The 19,103-nt window shown below is 51.1% G+C and overlaps 1 protein-coding gene across 3 annotated transcripts; it reads left to right on the plus strand.

The window, feature by feature from the left end:
• The first annotated feature begins 580 nt into the window (after positions 1–580).
• LOC115583908 (regulator of G-protein signaling 9-binding protein) lies at positions 581–8,425 on the plus strand. Of its 3 annotated transcripts, XM_030421148.1 has the most exons (4): positions 581–802; positions 904–1,107; positions 7,889–8,031; positions 8,143–8,425. In XM_030421148.1, the coding sequence occupies exons 1-4, from the start codon at positions 601–603 to the stop codon at positions 8,323–8,325; spliced, it is 732 nt and encodes a 243-aa protein (XP_030277008.1). In that variant the 5' UTR covers positions 581–600; the 3' UTR covers positions 8,326–8,425. The 3 variants fall into 3 exon arrangements, with proteins under 3 accessions (XP_030277008.1, XP_030277007.1, XP_030277009.1); XM_030421147.1 differs by having other exon boundaries at positions 7,889–8,425; XM_030421149.1 differs by lacking the exon at positions 904–1,107 and having other exon boundaries at positions 7,889–8,425.
• Positions 8,426–19,103: the final 10,678 nt, after the last annotated feature.

Below are 19,103 nucleotides of genomic sequence, written 5' to 3' on the forward strand. Positions count from 1 at the left end.
TACACATTAAACATGCTGTCATATATCAACATATTGTTTGTAGTGATGTCACAGTTTTATTATATATTTATAATATAAAGATAACACTATCATCATTTATAAAGTTTAATGTGACTCATGTTTAATCATCAATCATTTATTGAAGATTTATCAGTGATGAGTCATTAATTCGTGAATATAATTAATCATTCATTCATCTTTTAATGTAGAATTACATTTTCTTTTGCACTTCTCAGCTGTTTGCTCTTATCATTTTTATATCAATCAATATAATTACATCAGCATCAATATAATAAATGAATGTATGTAAGGATGAATTGAAGCAGGTCACATCAGTCTTCAGTCGATTATTAACCAGCGAGGAAGAACTGTTCATCCTCAGATCAATAACATTGAATAAACCTTTATTGATCCCCAGCTAAAAAATCTGATGGAGAAAGATGAATCAAAAAGATTTGAGCCTGTCATTGTTTATTTCTGTCAAATCAGAAGAGAGGATGTGAGGGAGTCATTGATCACACAGCTGACTGATTGACTCAGGGTACTAATCTATAATATTGATCTTTAAATAATAAGAGTCATACACCTGGCGATGACATCATGAGCCGCTGGCGTCGTTCTGTGGATGAGCTTGCGTCGCGGCGGCGACAGCAGGGCGAATGTGATCGCGCTCAGGAAGCTCTCAGTCGGGTCACTTCCTGTTTCCAGCAGCTGGCGGCGTCTCTTGGCAGCTCGGCTGACGGCAGCTTCCTGCGAGACGAGATGGACGAGACGAGAGCACTCGCACACCGAATCTGCAGGGGTACGCCCTGTACCTGTCTGTCTGTCACCTGTTTGTCTGTACCTGTCTGTCTGTCACCTGTCTTACTGTCACCTGTCTGTCTCACTCTCACCTGTCTGAAGGTCTGTCCCAGCGTCTGGTGCGTCTGCTGTCAGACAGTGACCCCGCCCCCACAGGTATGGAGGACAGACAGGTGTCTGAGCGTCTGTGGGTTCTCTTCCTGTCAGCTTTGGAAAACTTCCTGTCTGACCTCCGTAAGGCCTGTGATCTGATTGGACAGTTCCCTCTGATGCAGCGCTACGACAGACGCTCACTGGTCAACACGGGTCAGCTGATGGCTTCAACTTCCTGTCTTTCAAGCTCCGTGATTAGCTGAGCCATATGGCACCTTCACTTCCTACTGGTTGCCCTGTTTCATTCCTCTTTCCTCACCTCCTTTCCTTATATCCCACTAAACCTTAAATGTCCTGGTTCCCCCTGATCTGCCTCAAGGAATCTTACAAAATGTCAGGGTTCCTCTGTGTTCCCCTTTTCTCCTGGAAAACCAACAAACGTTCTCTAACAAGTCTCGACTCCTGGAGAACCAACAGGGTTAGGGTTAGCCTAAACCTAACCAAGGCTTCACCTTTCTGTGGGTTGGCCTAAACATAACCAAGGCTTCACCTTTCTGTGGGTTAGCCTAAACCTAACCAAGGCTTCACCTTTCTGTGGGTTAGCCTAAACCTAACCAAGGCTTCACCTTTCTGTGGGTTAGCCTAAACCTAACCCTTCTCCTTTAAAGAACTGCAGACTGTTTTAAGAATATATTGTTTCCAAAGAGACACAACCTGCCTGTCCCTCACCTGTTTGCTGGTCCCTCACCTTTCTGTCTGCCTGTCCCTCACCTGTCTGTCTGCCTGTCCCTCACCTGTTTGCTGGTCCCTCACCTTTCTGTCTGCCTGTCCCTCACCTGTCTGTCTGCCTGTCCCTCACCTGTTTGCTGGTCCCTCACCTTTCTGTCTGCCTGTCCCTCACCTTTCTGTCTGCCTGTCCCTCACCTGTCTGTCTGCCTGTCCCTCACCTTTCTGTCTGCCTGTCCCTCACCTTTCTGTCTGCCTGTCCCTCACCTGTCTGTCTGCCTGTCCCTCACCTGTCTGTCTGCCTGTCCCTCACCTGTTTGCTGGTCCCTCACCTGTCTGTCTGCCTGTCCCTCACCTGTTTGCTGGTCCTCACCTTTCTGTCTGCCTGTCCCTCACCTGTCTGTCTGCTGGTCCCTCACCTGTTTGCTGGTCCCTCACCTTCTGTCTGCCTGTCCCTCACCTGTCTGTCTGCTGGTCCCTCACCTGTTTGCTGGTCCCTCACCTGTCTGTCTGCCTGTCCCTCACCTGTTTGCTGTCCCTCACCTTTCTGTCTGCCTGTCCCTCACCTTTCTGTCTGCCTGTCCCTCACCTGTCTGTCTGCCTGTCCCTCACCTGTTTGCTGGTCCCTCACCTTTCTGTCTGCCTGTCCCCTCACCTGTCTGTCTGCCTGTCCCTCACCTTGTCTGTCCTGCCTTCCCTCACCTGTCTGTCTGCCTGTCCCTCACCTTCTGTCCCTTGCTGTCTGCCTGTCCCTCACCTTTCTGTCTGCCTGTCCCTCACCTGTCTGTCTGCCTGTCCCTCACCTGTCTGTCTGCCCTGGTCCCTCACCTGTTTGCTGGTCCCTCACCTGTCTGTCTGCCTGTCCCTCACCTGTTTGCTGGTCCCTCACCTTTCTGTCTGCCTGTCCCTCACCTGTCTGTCTGCTGGTCCCTCACCTGTTTGCTGGTCCCTCACCTGTCTGTCTGCCTGTCCCTCACCTGTCTGTCTGCTGGTCCCTCACCTGTTTGCTGGTCCCTCACCTTTCTGTCTGCCTGTCCCTCACCTGTCTGTCTGCCTGTCCCTCACCTGTTTGCTGGTCCCTCACCTTTCTGTCTGCCTGTCCCTCACCTTTCTGTCTGCCTGTCCCTCACCTGTCTGTCTGCCTGTCCCTCACCTTTCTGTCTGCCTGTCCCTCACCTTTCTGTCTGCCTTCCCTTTCTGTCTGCCTGTCCTCACCTTCTGTCTGCCTGTCCCTCACCTGTCTGTCTGCCTGTCCCTCACCTGTTTGCTGGTCCCTCACCTGTCTGTCTGCCTGTCCCTCACCTGTTTGCTGGTCCCTCACCTTTCTGTCTGCCTGTCCCTCACCTGTCTGTCTGCTGGTCCCTCACCTGTCTGTCTGCTGGTCCCTCACCTGTCTGTCTGCCTGTCCCTCACCTGTCTGTCTGCTGGTCCCTCACCTGTTTGCTGGTCCCTCACCTTTCTGTCTGCCTGTCCCTCACCTGTCTGTCTGCCTGTCCCTCACCTGTTTGCTGGTCCCTCACCTTTCTGTCTGCCTGTCCCTCACCTTTCTGTCTGCCTGTCCCTCACCTGTCTGTCTGCCTGTCCCTCACCTGTTTGCTGGTCCCTCACCTTTCTGTCTGCCTGTCCCTCACCTGTCTGTCTGCTGGTCCCTCACCTGTTTGCTGGTCCCTCACCTGTCTGTCTGCCTGTCCCTCACCTGTCTGTCTGCTGGTCCCTCACCTGTCTGTCTGCCTGTCCCTCACCTGTCTGTCTGCCTGTCCCTCACCTGTTTGCTGGTCCCTCACCTGTCTGTCTGCCTGTCCCTCACCTGTTTGCTGGTCCCTCACCTTTCTGTCTGCCTGTCTCTCACCTGTCTGTCTGCCTGTCCCTCACCTGTCTGTCTGCCTGTCCCTCACCTGTTTGCTGGTCCCTCACCTGTCTGTCTGCCTGTCCCTCACCTTTCTGTCTGCCTGTCCCTCACCTGTCTGTCTGCCTGTCCCTCACCTGTCTGTCTGCTGGTCCCTCACCTTTCTGTCTGCCTGTCCCTCACCTGTCTGTCTGCTGGTCCCTCACCTGTCTGTCTGCCTGTCCCTCACCTGTCTGTCTGCTGGTCCCTCACCTTTCTGTCTGCCTGTCCCTCACCTGTCTGTCTGCTGGTCCCTCACCTGTCTGTCTGCCTGTCCCTCACCTTTCTGTCTGCTGGTCCCTCACCTGTCTGTCTGCCTGTCCCTCACCTGTCTGTCTGCCTGTCCCTCACCTGTCTGTCTGCTGGTCCCTCACCTTTCTGTCTGCCTGTCCCTCACCTGTCTGTCTGCCTGTCCCTCACCTGTCTGCTGGTCCCTCACCTTTCTGTCTGCCTGTCCCTCACCTGTCTGTCTGCTGGTCCCTCACCTGTCTGTCTGCCTGTCCCTCACCTGTCTGTCTGCCTGTCCCTCACCTTTCTGTCTGCTGGTCCCTCACCTTTCTGTCTGCCTGTCCCTCACCTGTCTGTCTGCTGGTCCCTCACCTGTCTGTCTGCCTGTCCCTCACCTTTCTGTCTGCTGGTCCCTCACCTGTCTGTCTGCCTGTCCCTCACCTGTCTGTCTGCCTGTCCCTCACCTGTCTGTCTGCTGGTCCCTCACCTTTCTGTCTGCCTGTCCCTCACCTGTCTCTCTGCTGGTCCCTCACCTGTCTGCTGGTCCCTCACCTGTCTGTCTGCTGGTCCCTCACCTGTCTGTCTGCCTGTCCCTCACCTTTCTGTCTGCTGGTCCCTCACCTGTCTGTCTGCCTGTCCCTCACCTGTCTGTCTGCTGGTCCCTCACCTGTCTGTCTGCCTGTCCCTCACCTGTCTGTCTGCCGGTCCCTCACCTTTCTGTCTGCCTGTCCCTCACCTGTCTGTCTGCTGGTCCTCACCTGTCTGTCTGCCTGTCCCTCACCTGTCTGTCTGCCTGTCCCTCACCTGTCTGTCTGCTGGTCCCTCACCTTTCTGTCTGCCTGTCCCTCACCTTCTCTCTGCTGGTCCCTCACCTGTCTGCTGTCCCTCACCTGTCTGTCTGCTGGTCCCTCACCTGTCTGTCTGCCTGTCCCTCACCTTTCTGTCTGCTGGTCCCTCACCTGTCTGTCTGCCTGTCCCTCACCTGTCTGTCTGCTGGTCCCTCACCTGTCTGTCTGCCTGTCCCTCACCTGTCTGTCTGCTGGTCCCTCACCTTTCTGTCTGCCTGTCCCTCACCTGTCTGTCTGCTGGTCCCTCACCTGTCTGTCTGCTGGTCCCTCACCTGTCTGCTGGTCCCTCACCTGTCTGTCTGCTGGTCCCTCACCTGTCTGTCTGCCTGTCCCTCACCTGTCTGTCTGCTGGTCCCTCACCTGTCTGTCTGCCTGTCCCTCACCTGTCTGTCTGCCTGTCCCTCACCTTTCTGTCTGCTGGTCCCTCACCTGTCTGTCTGCCTGTCCCTCACCTTTCTGTCTGCCTGTCCCTCACCTGTCTGTCTGCTGGTCCCTCACCTGTCTGTCTGCTGGTCCCTCACCTGTCTGTCTGCCTGTCCCTCACCTGTCTGCTGGTCCCTCACCTGTCTGTCTGCTGGTCCCTCACCTGTCTGTCTGCCTGTCCCTCACCTGTCTGTCTTGCTGGTCCCTCACCTGTCTGTCTGCCTGTCCCTCACCTGTCTGTCTGCCTGTCCCTCACCTTTCTGTCTGCTGGTCCCTCACCTGTCTGTCTGCCTGTCCCTCACCTTTCTGTCTGCCTGTCCCTCACCTGTCTGTCTGCTGGTCCCTCCCTGTCTGTCTGCCTGTCCCCTCACCTTTCTGTCTGCTGGTCCCTCGCCTGTCTGTCTGCCTGTCCCTCACCTTTCTGTCTGCTGGTCCCTCCCCTGTCTGTCTGCCTGTCCCTCATCTGTTTGCTGGTCCCTCACCTGTCTGTCTGCCTGTCCCTCACCTTTCTGTCTGCTGGTCCCTCACCTGTCTGTCTGCCTGTCCCTCATCTGTTTGCTGGTCCCTCACCCTGTCTGTCTGCCTGTCCCTCACCTGTCTGTCTGCTGGTCCCTCACCTGTCTGTCTGCCTGTCCCTCACCTCGTGTCTGGTCCCTCACCTGTTTGCTGGTCCCTCACCTGTCTGTCTGCCTGTCCCTCACCTGTTTGTTGGTCCCTCACCTTTCTGTCTGCCTGTCTCTCACCTGTCTGTCTGCCTGTCCCTCACCTGTCTGTCTGCCTGTCCCTCACCTGTCTGTCTGCCTGTCCCTCACCTGTTTGCTGGTCCCTCACCTGTCTGTCTGCCTGTCCCTCACCTGTTTGTTGGTCCCTCACCTTTCTGTCTGCCTGTCTCTCACCTGTCTGTCTGCCTGTCCCTCACCTGTCTGTCTGCCTGTCCCTCACCTGTTTGCTGGTCCCTCACCTGTCTGTCTGCCTGTCCCTCACCTTTCTGTCTGCCTGTCCCTCACCTGTCTGTCTGCCTGTCCCTCACCTGTCTGTCTGCTGGTCCCTCACCTGTCTGTCTGCCTGTCCCTCACCTGTCTGTCTGCTGGTCCCTCACCTTTCTGTCTGCCTGTCCCTCACCTGTCTGTCTGCCTGTCCCTCACCTGTTTGCTGGTCCCTCACCTGTCTGTCTGCCTGTCCCTCACCTTTCTGTCTGCCTGTCTCTCACCTGTCTGTCTGCCTGTCCCCTCACCTGTCTGTCTGCCTGTCCCTCACCTGTCTGTCTGCCTGTCCCTCACCTGTTTGCTGGTCCCTCACCTGTCTGTCTGCCTGTCCCTCACCTGTTTGTTGGTCCCTCACCTTTCTGTCTGCCTGTCTCTCACCTGTCTGTCTGCCTGTCCCTCACCTGTCTGTCTGCCTGTCCCTCACCTGTTGCTGGTCCCTCACCTGTCTGTTGCCTGGTCCCTCACCTGTCTGTCTGCCTGTCCCTCACCTGTTCTGTCTGCCTGTCCCTCACCTGTCTGTCTGCTGTCCCTCACCTGTCTGTCTGCTGTCCCTCACCTGTCTGTCTGCCTGTCCCCTCACCTGTCTGTCTGCTGGTCCCTCACCTGTCTGTCTGCCTGTCCCTCACCTGTCTGTCTGCTGTCCCTCACCTGTCTGTCTGCCTGTCCCTCACCTGTCTGTCTGCTGGTCCCTCACCTGTCTGTCTGCCTGTCCCTCACCTGTCTGTCTGCTGGTCCCTCACCTTTCTGTCTGCCTGTCCCTCACCTGTCTGTCTGCCTGTCCCTCACCTGTTTGCTGGTCCCTCACCTGTCTGTCTGCCTGCCCCTCCCCTTTCTGTCTGCCTGTCTCTCACCTGTCTGTCTGCCTGTCCCTCACCTGTCTGTCTGCCTGTCCCTCACCTGTCTGTCTGCCTGTCCCTCACCTGTTTGCTGGTCCCTCACCTGTCTGTCTGCCTGTCCCTCACCTGTTTGTTGGTCCCTCACCTTTCTGTCTGCCTGTCTCTCACCTGTCTGTCTGCCTGTCCCTACCTGTCTGTCTGCCTGTCCCTCACCTGTTTGCTGGTCCCTCACCTGTCTGTCTGCCTGTCCCTCACCTTTCTGTCTGCCTGTCCCTCACCTGTCTGTCTGCCTTGTCCCTCACCTGTCTGTCTGCTGGTCCCTCACCTGTCTGTCTGCCTGTCCCTCACCTGTCTGTCTGCTGGGTCCCTCACCTTTCTGTCTGCCTGTCCCTCACCTGTCTGTCTGCTGGTCCCCCACCTGTCTGTCTGCCTGTCCCTCACCTGTCTGTCTGCTGGTCCCTCACCTTTCTGTCTGCCTGTCCCTCACCTGTCTGTCTGCTGGTCCCTCACCTTCTGTCTGCCTGTCCCTCACCTGTCTGCTGGTCCCTCACCTGTCTGTCTGCCTGTCCCTCACCTGTCTGTCTGCTGGTCCCTCACCTGTCTGTCTGCCTGTCCCTCACCTGTCTGTCTGCCTGTCCCTCACCTTTCTGTCTGCTGGTCCCTCACCTGTCTGTCTGCCTGTCCCTCACCTTTCTGTCTGCCTGTCCCTCACCCTGTCTGTCTGCTGGTCCCTCACCTGTCTGTCTGCCTGTCCCTCCACCTTCTGTCTGCTGGTCCCTCACCTGTCTGTCTGCCTGTCCCTCACCTTTCTGTCTGCTGGTCCCTCACCTGTCTGTCTGCCTGTCCCTCATCTGTTTGCTGGTCCCTCACCTGTCTGTCTGCCTGTCCCTCACATTTCTGTCTGCTGGTCCCTCACCTGTCTGTCTGCCTGTCCCTCACCTTTCTGTCTGCTGGTCCCTCACCTGTCTGTCTGCCTGTCCCTCATCTGTTTGCTGGTCCCTCACCTGTCTGTCTGCCTGTCCCTCATCTGTTTGCTGGTCCCTCACCTGTCTGTCTCTCCAGGGTGTATTGATGGCATTGTGGGCGTGGCAGCTCGTGTGGCTTCAGTCCAGGCGCCATGGCTTACTTTGGAGGAGGAGCCAAGCCCTGATCTGTCCAATCACATTGCAGGACTGGAGATCATGCTGAGTGAGATGCAACTGAGAGTGAGACAGAACTTCCTGATTACAACTGCTGATTCTTTGTGGCTCCTGAGGAGTGTGTCCCATACCTGGACAGGTGAAGTGTCTTGTATTCTGTATCAAATCATTCTGCAGGTTCCTGTGGCATTCTGGTCGGTGGAGGCGACCCAGCCAGCTTGGGCTGAAGCTGGCGGTGAGCTGGACGAGCCGGATGACAGCCTGGAGGACCTGATGGAGGTTGAGGTGGTCTCCAACAGCAACAACAAGATGACCGCCTGCTGCCAGCCTCCGTGCTGCGGACTGGGCTGTGTTGGGTAGAGAGGCGATGACATCATCCTGATCTCACCTGTGTGACACGCCTGATGAGCGGTTCCTGGTGGGATAACGAATTTGACTGATGGTGATAAACAATGTTTGGAGTCATTTTATGATCATGTTGAGATTTTACAATAGTTTATAATTCCGACATAAATATAATAAAAATATTGTTTTTCAAGACAAAGTGCTTTTAAAAAGCTTGTAGTAATTTTACCAAGTAAGGTGGGATTTTTAGGATTCAACTTAAAGGAGCAACAGAGTTTTTAATAGGTTGTAAACAGTCTCATTCATCAACATAAACAGACAATCACACAGAACAATGACTATATCTATATAGTTATTCTATAGTCATTATAGTTATTTATTATCTTTAAACCTGGGCTCTATGCTGACACGTTCTGCTCGTAAATGATTCATACTTTCCAAAAGTGCTTGAATCAGTCAAGTAGATCTCAACTGACATCTGTGACGCAGCTGCAATATATATTCACATTTAGGACATTTAGCAGACGCTTTTCGTCCAAAGCGAATTACAAGAGAGGAACACGACATCACCATCGATGGAGTAAAAAGAAAAAATATTTTCAAGACCTCATCTGAGCATCGAAGCTGCTATTTATCAAAGATACCTTAAGTGCATAAGTGCTGTGATTTAAGTGCTAAAGATAAGAACATATAAGTGCATATAGTTTCTTTGTTGGGGGGGTTGGGAGGGAGTCATGCTCTGTGGGGTCGAGGTGAAGTCTGAACAAATGAGTCTGAGTCTTTTGCAATAATCCTGACATTGTGACTGATGTGACTGCAGAGCCTAGTGATCTAGGTCAGTGGTTCCCAACCTGGGGTCCGGGCCCCCCACAGGGGGCGCCAGAGATCAGAGGGTGTGCGCACAACTTTGTCTGCTCTGAGGTTGTGAGGTTACCAAGATTATATTTGTGCACATTAAATTTATAAAATCCCAATAACACACCCAACTTGATAATCAAAACTCTGTATAATCCAAATTGAAACATATTTTTGGTCCACATTTAAATTCATTAAGCTATTTATCATCAACACCCCTGTGAGGCAGGCCGACTCTGGTCTACCTCATAAAAATTAAACTGCGTGTGTGTGTAGTTGTGTGTGTGTAGTTGCGTGTTTGTGTGTGATACACCTGATGACACAAAAAGGAAGAAATGTATCTATATACATTGTAAAATGAGGAGAATAAGAGCTGTGGCTGTGTTGAGGAGCTGGAATAATGCCTGAAGTGAGGGAGGACTTCAACAGAGTGGTGAGGAATGGCAGGATGTCATGAGAGATGTGTTGGAGAAGGAAGGAGGGAATTGGGTCGAGAGAACAGGTGGTGGCCCGGTTAGACGTCACTAGTGTGAGAACATCTTCAAAGGAGAGAGGACAGAAGCAGGTGAGGGTCGGAGGATGTGCTTTCTGGATGGGCAGAGGAGTAAATGAGGAGCTGATGTCTTTAAGTTGCAAAGTCATCAGCAGTGAGGGAGGAAGGAGGGGGAGGAGGGGGAGGAAAGAAAAGAAAAAGGAGAATAGTTTCCTGGGGTTGGAGGCAGAGGAGTTGATCTCTGACAGGTAGAAGGCAGATTTGGCTGCTGATACTGTCGAGTATCACTGGCCAACAGTGATGAGTGGCTGATGGGCCGTTTCCGACTCCCACGAGCTGTCCTCTTGGATCTATATGTGGTATTGGGCCCAGCGTTAGAGAGGAGCACCTGCAGAAACTACGCCGTGCCAGTCCCGCTTCAAGTGCTCACAACACTCGGCACATTTCAGAGGGAATTGGCTGACAGGTCAGGAATATCCCAGCCAACCTTTGACCAACTGTCAGATCACAACGGGTCAGAGCCAATGGCGTTCTGTCTGATGTTCTCTTCACCTCCACCGGCTCTCCTCAGAGATGCGTTCTCTCGCCTCTCCTTTTTGTCCTATATACTAATTAGCGCTGGGCGATATGGACTAAAAGTCATATCTCGATATTTTTTAGCTGAATGGCGATACTCGATATATATCGATATTTTTTCTGTGAAGTAATTGGGGTTTCCCCCAAAGCATTATAGCATATTAGATTTTTTTTTTTTCAGAGGCAAACCCTTTAAATTACAAACAAACAGTCAGTTATAAGTTTAAGCCACATGCCAAATGTCACACAGGCAACTTTATTAGCACATGTCACTCTGCACAATATCAAAATGGATAAAACAAATTGAAGAAACTACCTCATATATGAAACTAAAATGCTCCTTGAATAAAACATCCCTTTCCTGCATTACAAAAATATACAGTTTTACACTTTTCCACTGAGGTTGACAGTTCTGTAAATAATACAACATGTCAACAGAACCTTAAGTGCATCTCTTTGTGCACATTTCAAACACTTAAATAGACAAGGTATCTCTGTGCACGTCTCAAATAACAAAAGAGAAAAAATAAAAAATAACAAATCAACTTCTGTAAAATTTACAGATTTTGTGCCAGGAAAACGAACCTGTCAACACTGTCAGGTTTTAGGGATGCCCTGTGGCAAGTTACAATGTTCCCACTGCAACTAAACACCCTTGGCTGGCACTCAATGCTGGAAAGTTAGCTTCATGATTCCTCCACCATTTCAGAGGGTCAGCATCACTCTCTACACAAACTGACAACAAGTAGCTCCAAAGTTCAGTTTCTACTGCATCCTTCTGTGTGCGTGTAGTGCTTGCTGTAGGTGTGCTGTGCTCAAAGAAGCTCGCCAGAGATTTCTTCTTTTTAGCTGTGGGTGGCACTGCCACTGCTGCCTCCCCTCGGTCTGCAGGCTCAGTCACAGCTGGCATGGTCACTGGGCAAAGACTCCGCCTCTGTGATGACTTTATGCTTCAGTGCATCAAGTTTTTCACCTGAGATGTACCTGGCCTTGAAGCGAGGATCCAATAAGGAGGCGATGTCCACTAAGTCACTAGTGGATGGGTCAGTATATTTGGTGTTGAGGTAATCCACAATGCAGGACTTGGAGTTGCACAGCTCAGTATCTCCCTCTTCAGGTGCCAGGAGACTGTTGTTGAACAGGTGGAGCACAGGTCTGATGTATGACAGAGTGACATACTCCTCTCCTGAGAGAGCGTCTGTGAAATCTTGAAGGGGTTTCAGAGCTTTCTTGATTGCCTCCAGGACCTCTATGTCCTGCCAGGTGAGGACAAGTGGTCTGGTTTTCTTGTCAGAAGACAAGACTTTAGAAAGTGCCCTTTCCTGCTCCAGGACCCTCTCAGTCATCTGTAGTCTTGATCCCCAGCGTGTGGCTGACTCAGTGATTAGCTGTATTTGCACTTCACCCAGTTCTCTTCTCTTCTTCCAGCTGTAAGAGAAGCTGCTCACAACTCTCATACAGAGAGAAATGGCTCGTGTGACGCGGGCATCATCCATACTGTGTCCTATATAACACACACCTTTTTAAAATCACTAATTATTTATTTATAAGTCTGATCATAGTTAAGATTAGAATCAGATCTTAAAAACAGTCAACCAAACTAACCAAAGTGCTATACAGTTATTACTGTGACATCCAAAGTGACATACAGAATACATAAACAACACTGTTACCATGACTATAACTGACACACACACACACACACACAGTGTTTTACTGAGCATTCTGCCTGTCATTTCTTGTCTTATTTCAATCAATTAATTCAATATTGCTCTCACCAATGGCCAGATGAAGCTTGTGACCAAAATACTGCATCCTTGGCCACTTTGTCAATTGCAGCGCTTTGACGACATTACTCCCGTTGTCCGTCGTCACAGCAACTAGTCCCGTTGGGCTGAGATTCCAGCTTTTTATGGCCTCCAGTAGGGCTTCAGCAATATGCTCCCCTGTATGATCATGTGGAAAGTAGCTGGTCTGAAGACAAGCTCTTTTTAACTCCCAGTCCTCCATGAAGTGCACCGTAACACTCATGTAAGGTTCGCAGGTCCTGCTGGACCACATGTCGGCGGTCAGCGCATAGTACGACACCTTTGCAAGCCGGGCAGAAAGACTGGCTCTGACATCTGTGTACATCTTGGGTAGTGCCTCTGGGCAATTGGTATCTCGGATTCAGTATTTTTAGCAGCTGTACAAAGCCGGTCTGCTCCACTCTTGATATGGGGGCCATGTCTTTAGCGAGATGGAAAGCCACAGCTTTGCTAATATCACACCACTGGTCACTTGTTCTTGCGTAAGGCACACGGAGGGCGAAAGAAGCTTGCAGCTGAGTTTGTTTCGGGGCAGAAGGCTGGGGAGGCTTTGTGGCCTGAGTCCCAGCACGTATTTTCACACACTCCTCGTAACGTTACTGCACTTTATGGCGCTGATGCAAATGGTGGAAGAGATTCGTTGTGCTTGAACCTTTGGTTGCAACCGGTTTTTGACATTCTTTACAGAAAACATTTTGCTGCTTGTCATCTGACACTTTAAAACCAAACCATCTCCAAATTATCGAGCCATTGTGTTTTCGCTTACTGACCAACTCCTCTTGTGCGGCGCTCTCAGGTGCAGGTGAGAGAGGAGGGGGAGGGGACATGAAGTCACAGAGTGAGGGGGGCGGAGCAGAAACGTTGTGTGTGTGTGTGTGTGTGTGTGTGTGTGTGTGTGTGTGTGGAGAGACAGGGAGAGGAGAAATAGCAGCGAACTTGCGGCCCATGTATTGTCATTTTAACACAAAATGAACTGTATTGATACAAGCAATATAGTCCCATGTTATATCTCATTTAGAAATATATCGATATATATTCAAATATCGAGATATCGCCCAGCCCTATGCATGCCGGAGCTTACACGAGAAACGGCACATTGTAAAGTTCGCTGATGATTCAGTGATCGTGTCCCTCCTCACTCAGCCATGATGACCCGGTGCCTGGCCCCGTTGTGGGGGATTTCATCCAGTGGTGCAAGTCGTCCTTCCTCAACATCAATGTTTCAAAAACTAAGGAAATGACCACTGATTTCAGGAAGACCCGCCCATCCACCGTTCCCCTGTCGATCAATGACCAGCTGAGTCTGTCCAGCAGTATAAATATCTGGGGACAGGGTTAGGGTTAGGGTTAGGGTCCTTCGAGCATCAGGTCGATACCGTGTGCTAAAAAGCCAACCAGCACATGTACTTTCTTCGGAAGCTCAGGAACATAAACACTGACTCCAAGTTCACGGAAATGTTTTATTCTTGTTTTATCGAATCTGTCCTGACATTTGCTTTTATCTGCTGGTTTGGGTCAATTAACCTGAAAAACCACAACAGACTTCAGGGCGTAGTTAGAGTGTGCAGTAAAATTGTTGGTACTCCACTCACAGACATTTCCCTTTTGTACATAACCAGAGCCCTGAACAAAGCCATACTTGTCCTGTCTGACCCTAGCCATCCTTAAGCACCTGAATTTAAACTGCTTCCATCTAGACGCAGATTTAATGTGCCCAGATGCAGGACTGACAGACTTAACAAATCCTGGGCCTTCTTAACAATTGTGGTCAATTTAACTCCTTGTTTTTATCCAGTGTGGCACTGTTGCACTTTCTTTGTTTGTTGGATTGATGTCAATTGTTGTCCTGTGTCGTTGTCCCATGTCACCCATGCTGTTGTGTATTCCATCGTCACTCTTTTAATTATTAGCTTCACGTCATCGTTTGTGTCACTTTTGTGTATTTTTTACTGTTGTTTTTGCTGCTGGCTGCACCGCAAATTGCCCTCCAGAGACAATAAAGATCTCTTGACTTTAGCCGTGTTAGGAGGTATAATTGGTTTGTCGCAGCAGTACATAAAGTTTCCTTATTTGGTGGTGAACAGGCAAATAAAAATGGTCCGGTTTCCCAAATATAATGGCTGCCACTGACTGCACTCATGTTGCTATAAAAGCACCGAAAATGAATTTGCTTTCATTAATCGTAAGCATTTTCATTCCCTCAATGTCCAACTCGTATGTGATGCAGACATGTTGCTTACAAATGTAGTGTTCGGTGGCCTGGGTCAACCATGATTCATTCTTACTGAGACACAGCTGTGTTGGGCGCGGAGCTCGATACAACACCGGCACCGGTGTCCCCCTCCACCTCCATCACCACGTCACTCAGGAGGGATTCCCCGATGATCCCCACCAGTTTTTCATCCATCTGCCTTTCCTAATTTATAACCCCGCCCTCCTCTGGCGGCTACATGTCTGACCACTTTTTTTTCACTTCGGCCACACTCCGACCTTCTGAGGCAACATCATTTCATTGTCTGCCACATGCTGCCACTCCAGAGCCTTTTTGGCATTGGTGACCCGACCCAACACTGTGTCCACCTAATAATACAGCCTTCCTCTTCTCCACCTCCCAGACAAGAACTTCCACCTCACACTGGGTGAAATTGCGCTTCTTCGCCTTTCTCTCTGCTTTCGGCATGCTGTCAGTCATGAATGAATATTAATTAGGGGCGTTTCTCTGAATATTCATAGGGAAATATGGGCGTGGTATGACCCGCACACAGGTGCGCCACATTTAGAGTGGACTGTGATTTATAAAGGGAAATCAGCGCAGGACATGCGTGCGCACTGTTTTAAAAATCAGGATAGCACTTTCTGTGTTTCGGGCGTACGCAACCTTTTGACGTCAATCCTACGCACAGTTTTATAAATGAGGCCCCTGGTATCTGATGTCGCTCTCTCCAACCATTACTGTGTTTTCTTTGAGAGTGATATATCTGTGTACACAAATGTTCAAACTCAGGTTGTCTCAAAGTGATACATCACTGAAAACACTGGTGACATATTCATTGATGCTTTCTCTTCCACACCACCCCTCTCTAGGTTCTCTGTCAATCACCTTGTACTTCAATTTCAATTCCAAAATTACAAACGTCATGAATGCCATTGCACCCACTAAAGTGAAGGTGGTCTCTGGTAAGAAAAAATCTCCTTGGAGAAACGCCACACTAGTCAAGATGGAAAAAAGGGAATGTCGAAAAGCTGAGCGCAGGTGGCGAAAAACAAATCTCCAGGTTCATTTTGACATTTATAAAGAAAGACTTTACATTTTTAATTTAGAATTGAAAAAGTCAAGGCAGTCCTTCTTCTCAGACATTATCACCAAGAACAAAAATAATGCTCGCGCCTTGTTTGCTTCTGTCGACAGACTAACAAACCCTCCTGAGCCTCTGAACCTCTATCCACCAGGGCCTGTGAAGAATCTGCATTCTTCACTGCCAACATTCAGAACATTAGACAAGCGGTCAGTGCCACCGTATCAGGTACAGGAGGTGTGTTGTCGTTTTGTCCATCTAAAACCAACTCTAATACAATTTACAATACTAGACACAATTTGATCCAATCAAAAAACTGCAAGACATTATACAGCATTTGAAATCTTCCTTCTGCTGTCTTAATATTTTACCAGCAGGGTTCTTCAAAAAAGTCTCAGACTGACTGACTCCAGATCTGCTGCAGATTGTCAACACGTCTCTTCTCTCAGGTGTTTTCCCCCGAGCCATGAAGACTGCAGTCATTAAACCTCCTGAAGAAGAGAAATCTAGACACATCCGTAATGAATAACTATAGGTCCATATCAAACCTCCACATTTTAAGTAAAATTATTGAAAAAGCTGTTTTTCAAGAGCTGAACAATTACTTAATAATAAACGGCTGTTTTGATGTTTTCCAATCAGGATTTCGACCACATCACAGCACTGAGACGGCTCTTGTTAAGGTCCTCAATGACATTCATTTAAACACAGATGGCGGAAAAATCTCAGTCTTAGTATTACTGGATCTCAGTGCTGCATTTGACACAGTCGACCATAATATACTACTGGACCGACTGGAAAACTGGGTTGGACTCTCTGGTACAACACTAAAATGGTTTAAATCTTATCTAAATGAGGGAGATTACTTTGTGTCTATTGGTGATTACACATCCAGTGTTTCCCCTATATGCACCTAGCAGTGGAGGACCACTACACCTTTACTAACCAGTAGCCATAAACACAAAGCTAAACACCAGAGTGAGCATACAAGCTAACAAGCTAGATTTACCAACAAGCTACGTAGCTCCACTGCAACATCGTACGGTGATATGAGCTATTGTGAGTATTACTGTAACCTCCGCCATCTTAGCCTTGTGGTTAACACACAGAATGAAACACATATGAAGCAGGTGTTCTTACCTGTCCAGCAGAAATATCCTGACAGATCCTGCAGCTCCTCCACCTCTGAAATGACGCTCTGACATTTATCTTGGTTTCTCTCTGGCTATGTCTAATTCTTAGTTTTTACACTGGTGCGGGAGGTTGAGCGGTACCGGCTAGAAATAGTCGGGCTCACCTCCACGCACAGCCTGGGCTCGGGAACCCAACTCCTTGAGAGAGGCTGGACTCTACTTCTACTCTGGAGTTGCCCGCGGTGAGAGGCGGCGAGCTGGTGTGGGCTTGCTTATAGCCCCCCAGCTCAGCCGCCATGTGTTGGAGTTCTCCCTGGTGAACGAGAGGGTCGTTTCCCTGCGCCTTCAGGTCGGGGATAGGACTCTCACCGTTGTCTCGGCTTATGGGCCGAACAGCGGTGCAGAGTACCCGGCCTTCTTGGAGTCCCTGGGAGGGGTACTGGAGAGTGCTCCAACCGGGGACTCTGTCGTTCTCCTGGGGGACTTCAACGCCCACGTGGGCGATGACAGTGTTACCTGGAGGGGTGTGATTGGGAGGAACGGCCTCCCCGATCTGAACCCGAGTGGTGTTTTGTTACTGGACTTCTGTGCTAGTCACAGTTTGTCCATAACAAACACCATGTTCAAGCATAAGGGTGTCCATATGTGCACGTGGCACCAGGACACCCTAGGCCGGAGATCAATGATCGTCTTTGTGGTCGTGTCATCTGACCTCGGCCGTATGTCTTGGACACTCGGGTGAAGAGAGGGGCTGAGCTGTCAACTGATCACCACCTGGTGGTGAGTTGGACCCGCTGGCGGGGGAGGAAGCTGGACAGACCTGGCAGACCCAAACGTATCGTGAGGGTCTGCTGGGAACGTCTGGCAGAACCCTCTGCCAGGGAGATCTTTAACTCCCACCTCCGGGAGAGCTTTGACCAGATCCCGAGGGAGGCTGGGGACATTGAGTCCGAATGGACCATGTTCTCCACCTCCATTGTTGACGCGGCTGTCCGGAGCTGTGGCCGTAAGGTCTCCGGTGCCTGTCGCGGCGGCAATCCCCGAACCCGGTGGTGGACCCCGGAAGTAAGGGTTGCTGTCAAGCTGAAGAAGGAGTCCTACCGGGCCTGGCTGGCCCGGGGGACTCCTGAGGCAGCTGACGGGTACCGGCAGGCCAAGCGTGCGGCAGCACGGGCAGTCTCGGAAGCAAAAACTCGGGTCTGGGAAGAGTTCGGGGAGGCCATGGAGGAGGACTACCGGTCGGCCTCGAAGAAATTCTGGCAAACCATCCGGCGCCTCAGGAGGGGGAAGCAGTCCTCCACCAACACTGTTTACAGTGGAGGTGGGGAGCTGTTGACCTCGACTGGGGACGTCGTCGGGCGGTGGAAGGAATACTTCGAGGATCTCCTCAATCCCACTGACACGCCTTCCATAGAGGAAGCAGAGGCTGGGCACTCAGAGGTTGACCCATCCATCACCCAAGCCCAAGTCACTGAGGTAGTCCGTAAGCTCCTCAGTGGCAAAGCACCGGGGGTGGATGAGATCCGCCCTGAGTACCTCAAGTCTCTGGATGTTGTGGGGCTGTCTTGGCTGACACGTCTCTGCAGCATCGCGTGGCAGTCGGGGACAGTGCCTCTGGACTGGCAGACCGGGGTGGTGGTCCCCCTATTTAAAAAGGGGGACCGGAGGGTGTGTTCCAACTATCGGGGGATCACACTCCTCAGCCTCCCCGGGAAAGTCTATTCCAGGGTACTGGAGAGGAGAATTCGGCCGATAGTCGAACCTCGGATCCAGGAGGAACAATGCGGTTTTCGTCCTGGCCGTGGAACACTGGACCAGCTCTATACCCTCCGCAGGGTGCTCGAGGGTTCATGGGAGTTTGCCCAACCAGTCCACATGTGTTTTGTGGACTTGGAGAAGGCATTCGACCGTGTCCCTCGTGGCATACTGTGGGGGGTGCTCCGGGAGTACGGGGTCGGGGGCCCTCTGTTAAGGGCCGTACAGTCCCTGTACTGCCGGAGCAGGAGCTTGGTTCGCATTGCCGGCAGTAAGTCAGACCTGTTCCCAGTACATGTTGGACTCTGGCAGGGCTGCCCTTTGTCACCGGTTCTGTTCATTACTTTTATGGACGGAGGGGATCTGGTTCGGGAGCCAATGGATCTCATCTCTGCTTTTCGCGGATGATGTGGTCTTGTTGGCTCCTTCGAGCCGGGACCTCCAGCATGTCCTGGGGCGGTTTGCAGCCGAGTGCGAAGCGGCTGGGATGAGAATCAGCACCTCCAAATCCGAGGCCATGGTTCTCGACCGGAAAAAGGTGGCCTGCTCCCTCCAGGTGGGAGGAGAGTTCCTGCCTCAAGTGGAGGAGTTTAAGTATCTTGGGGTCTTGTTCACGAGTGAGGGAAGGATGGAGCGTGAGATTGACAGACGGATCGGTGCAGCGGCCGCAGTAATGCGGTCTTTGTATCGGTCCGTCGTGGCGAAGAGAGAGCTGAGCCGAAAGGCGAAGCTCTCGATTTACCAGTCAATCTACGTTCCGACCCTCACCTATGGCCACGAACTTTGGGTCATGACCGAAAGAATAAGATCCCGGATACAAGCGGCCGAAATGAGTTTCCTCCGCAGGGTGGCAGGGCGCTCCCTTAGAGATAGGGTG

The sequence above is a fragment of the Sparus aurata genome, chromosome 6, assembly GCF_900880675.1.
Source record: "Sparus aurata chromosome 6, fSpaAur1.1, whole genome shotgun sequence".
NCBI classification, from domain to species: Eukaryota; Metazoa; Chordata; class Actinopteri; order Spariformes; family Sparidae; genus Sparus; species Sparus aurata.

Coding starts and splice junctions, on each gene's coding strand:
- LOC115583908 (XM_030421147.1), top strand. CDS start 601: ATGAGCCGCTGGCGTCGTTCTGTGGATGAGCTTGCGTCGCGGCGGCGA. Junction 803..903: donor CGCACACCGAATCTGCAGGG/GTACGCCCTGTA, acceptor ACCTGTCTGAAG/GTCTGTCCCAGCGTCTGGTG. Junction 1,108..7,888: donor ACGCTCACTGGTCAACACGG/GTCAGCTGATGG, acceptor CTGTCTCTCCAG/GGTGTATTGATGGCATTGTG.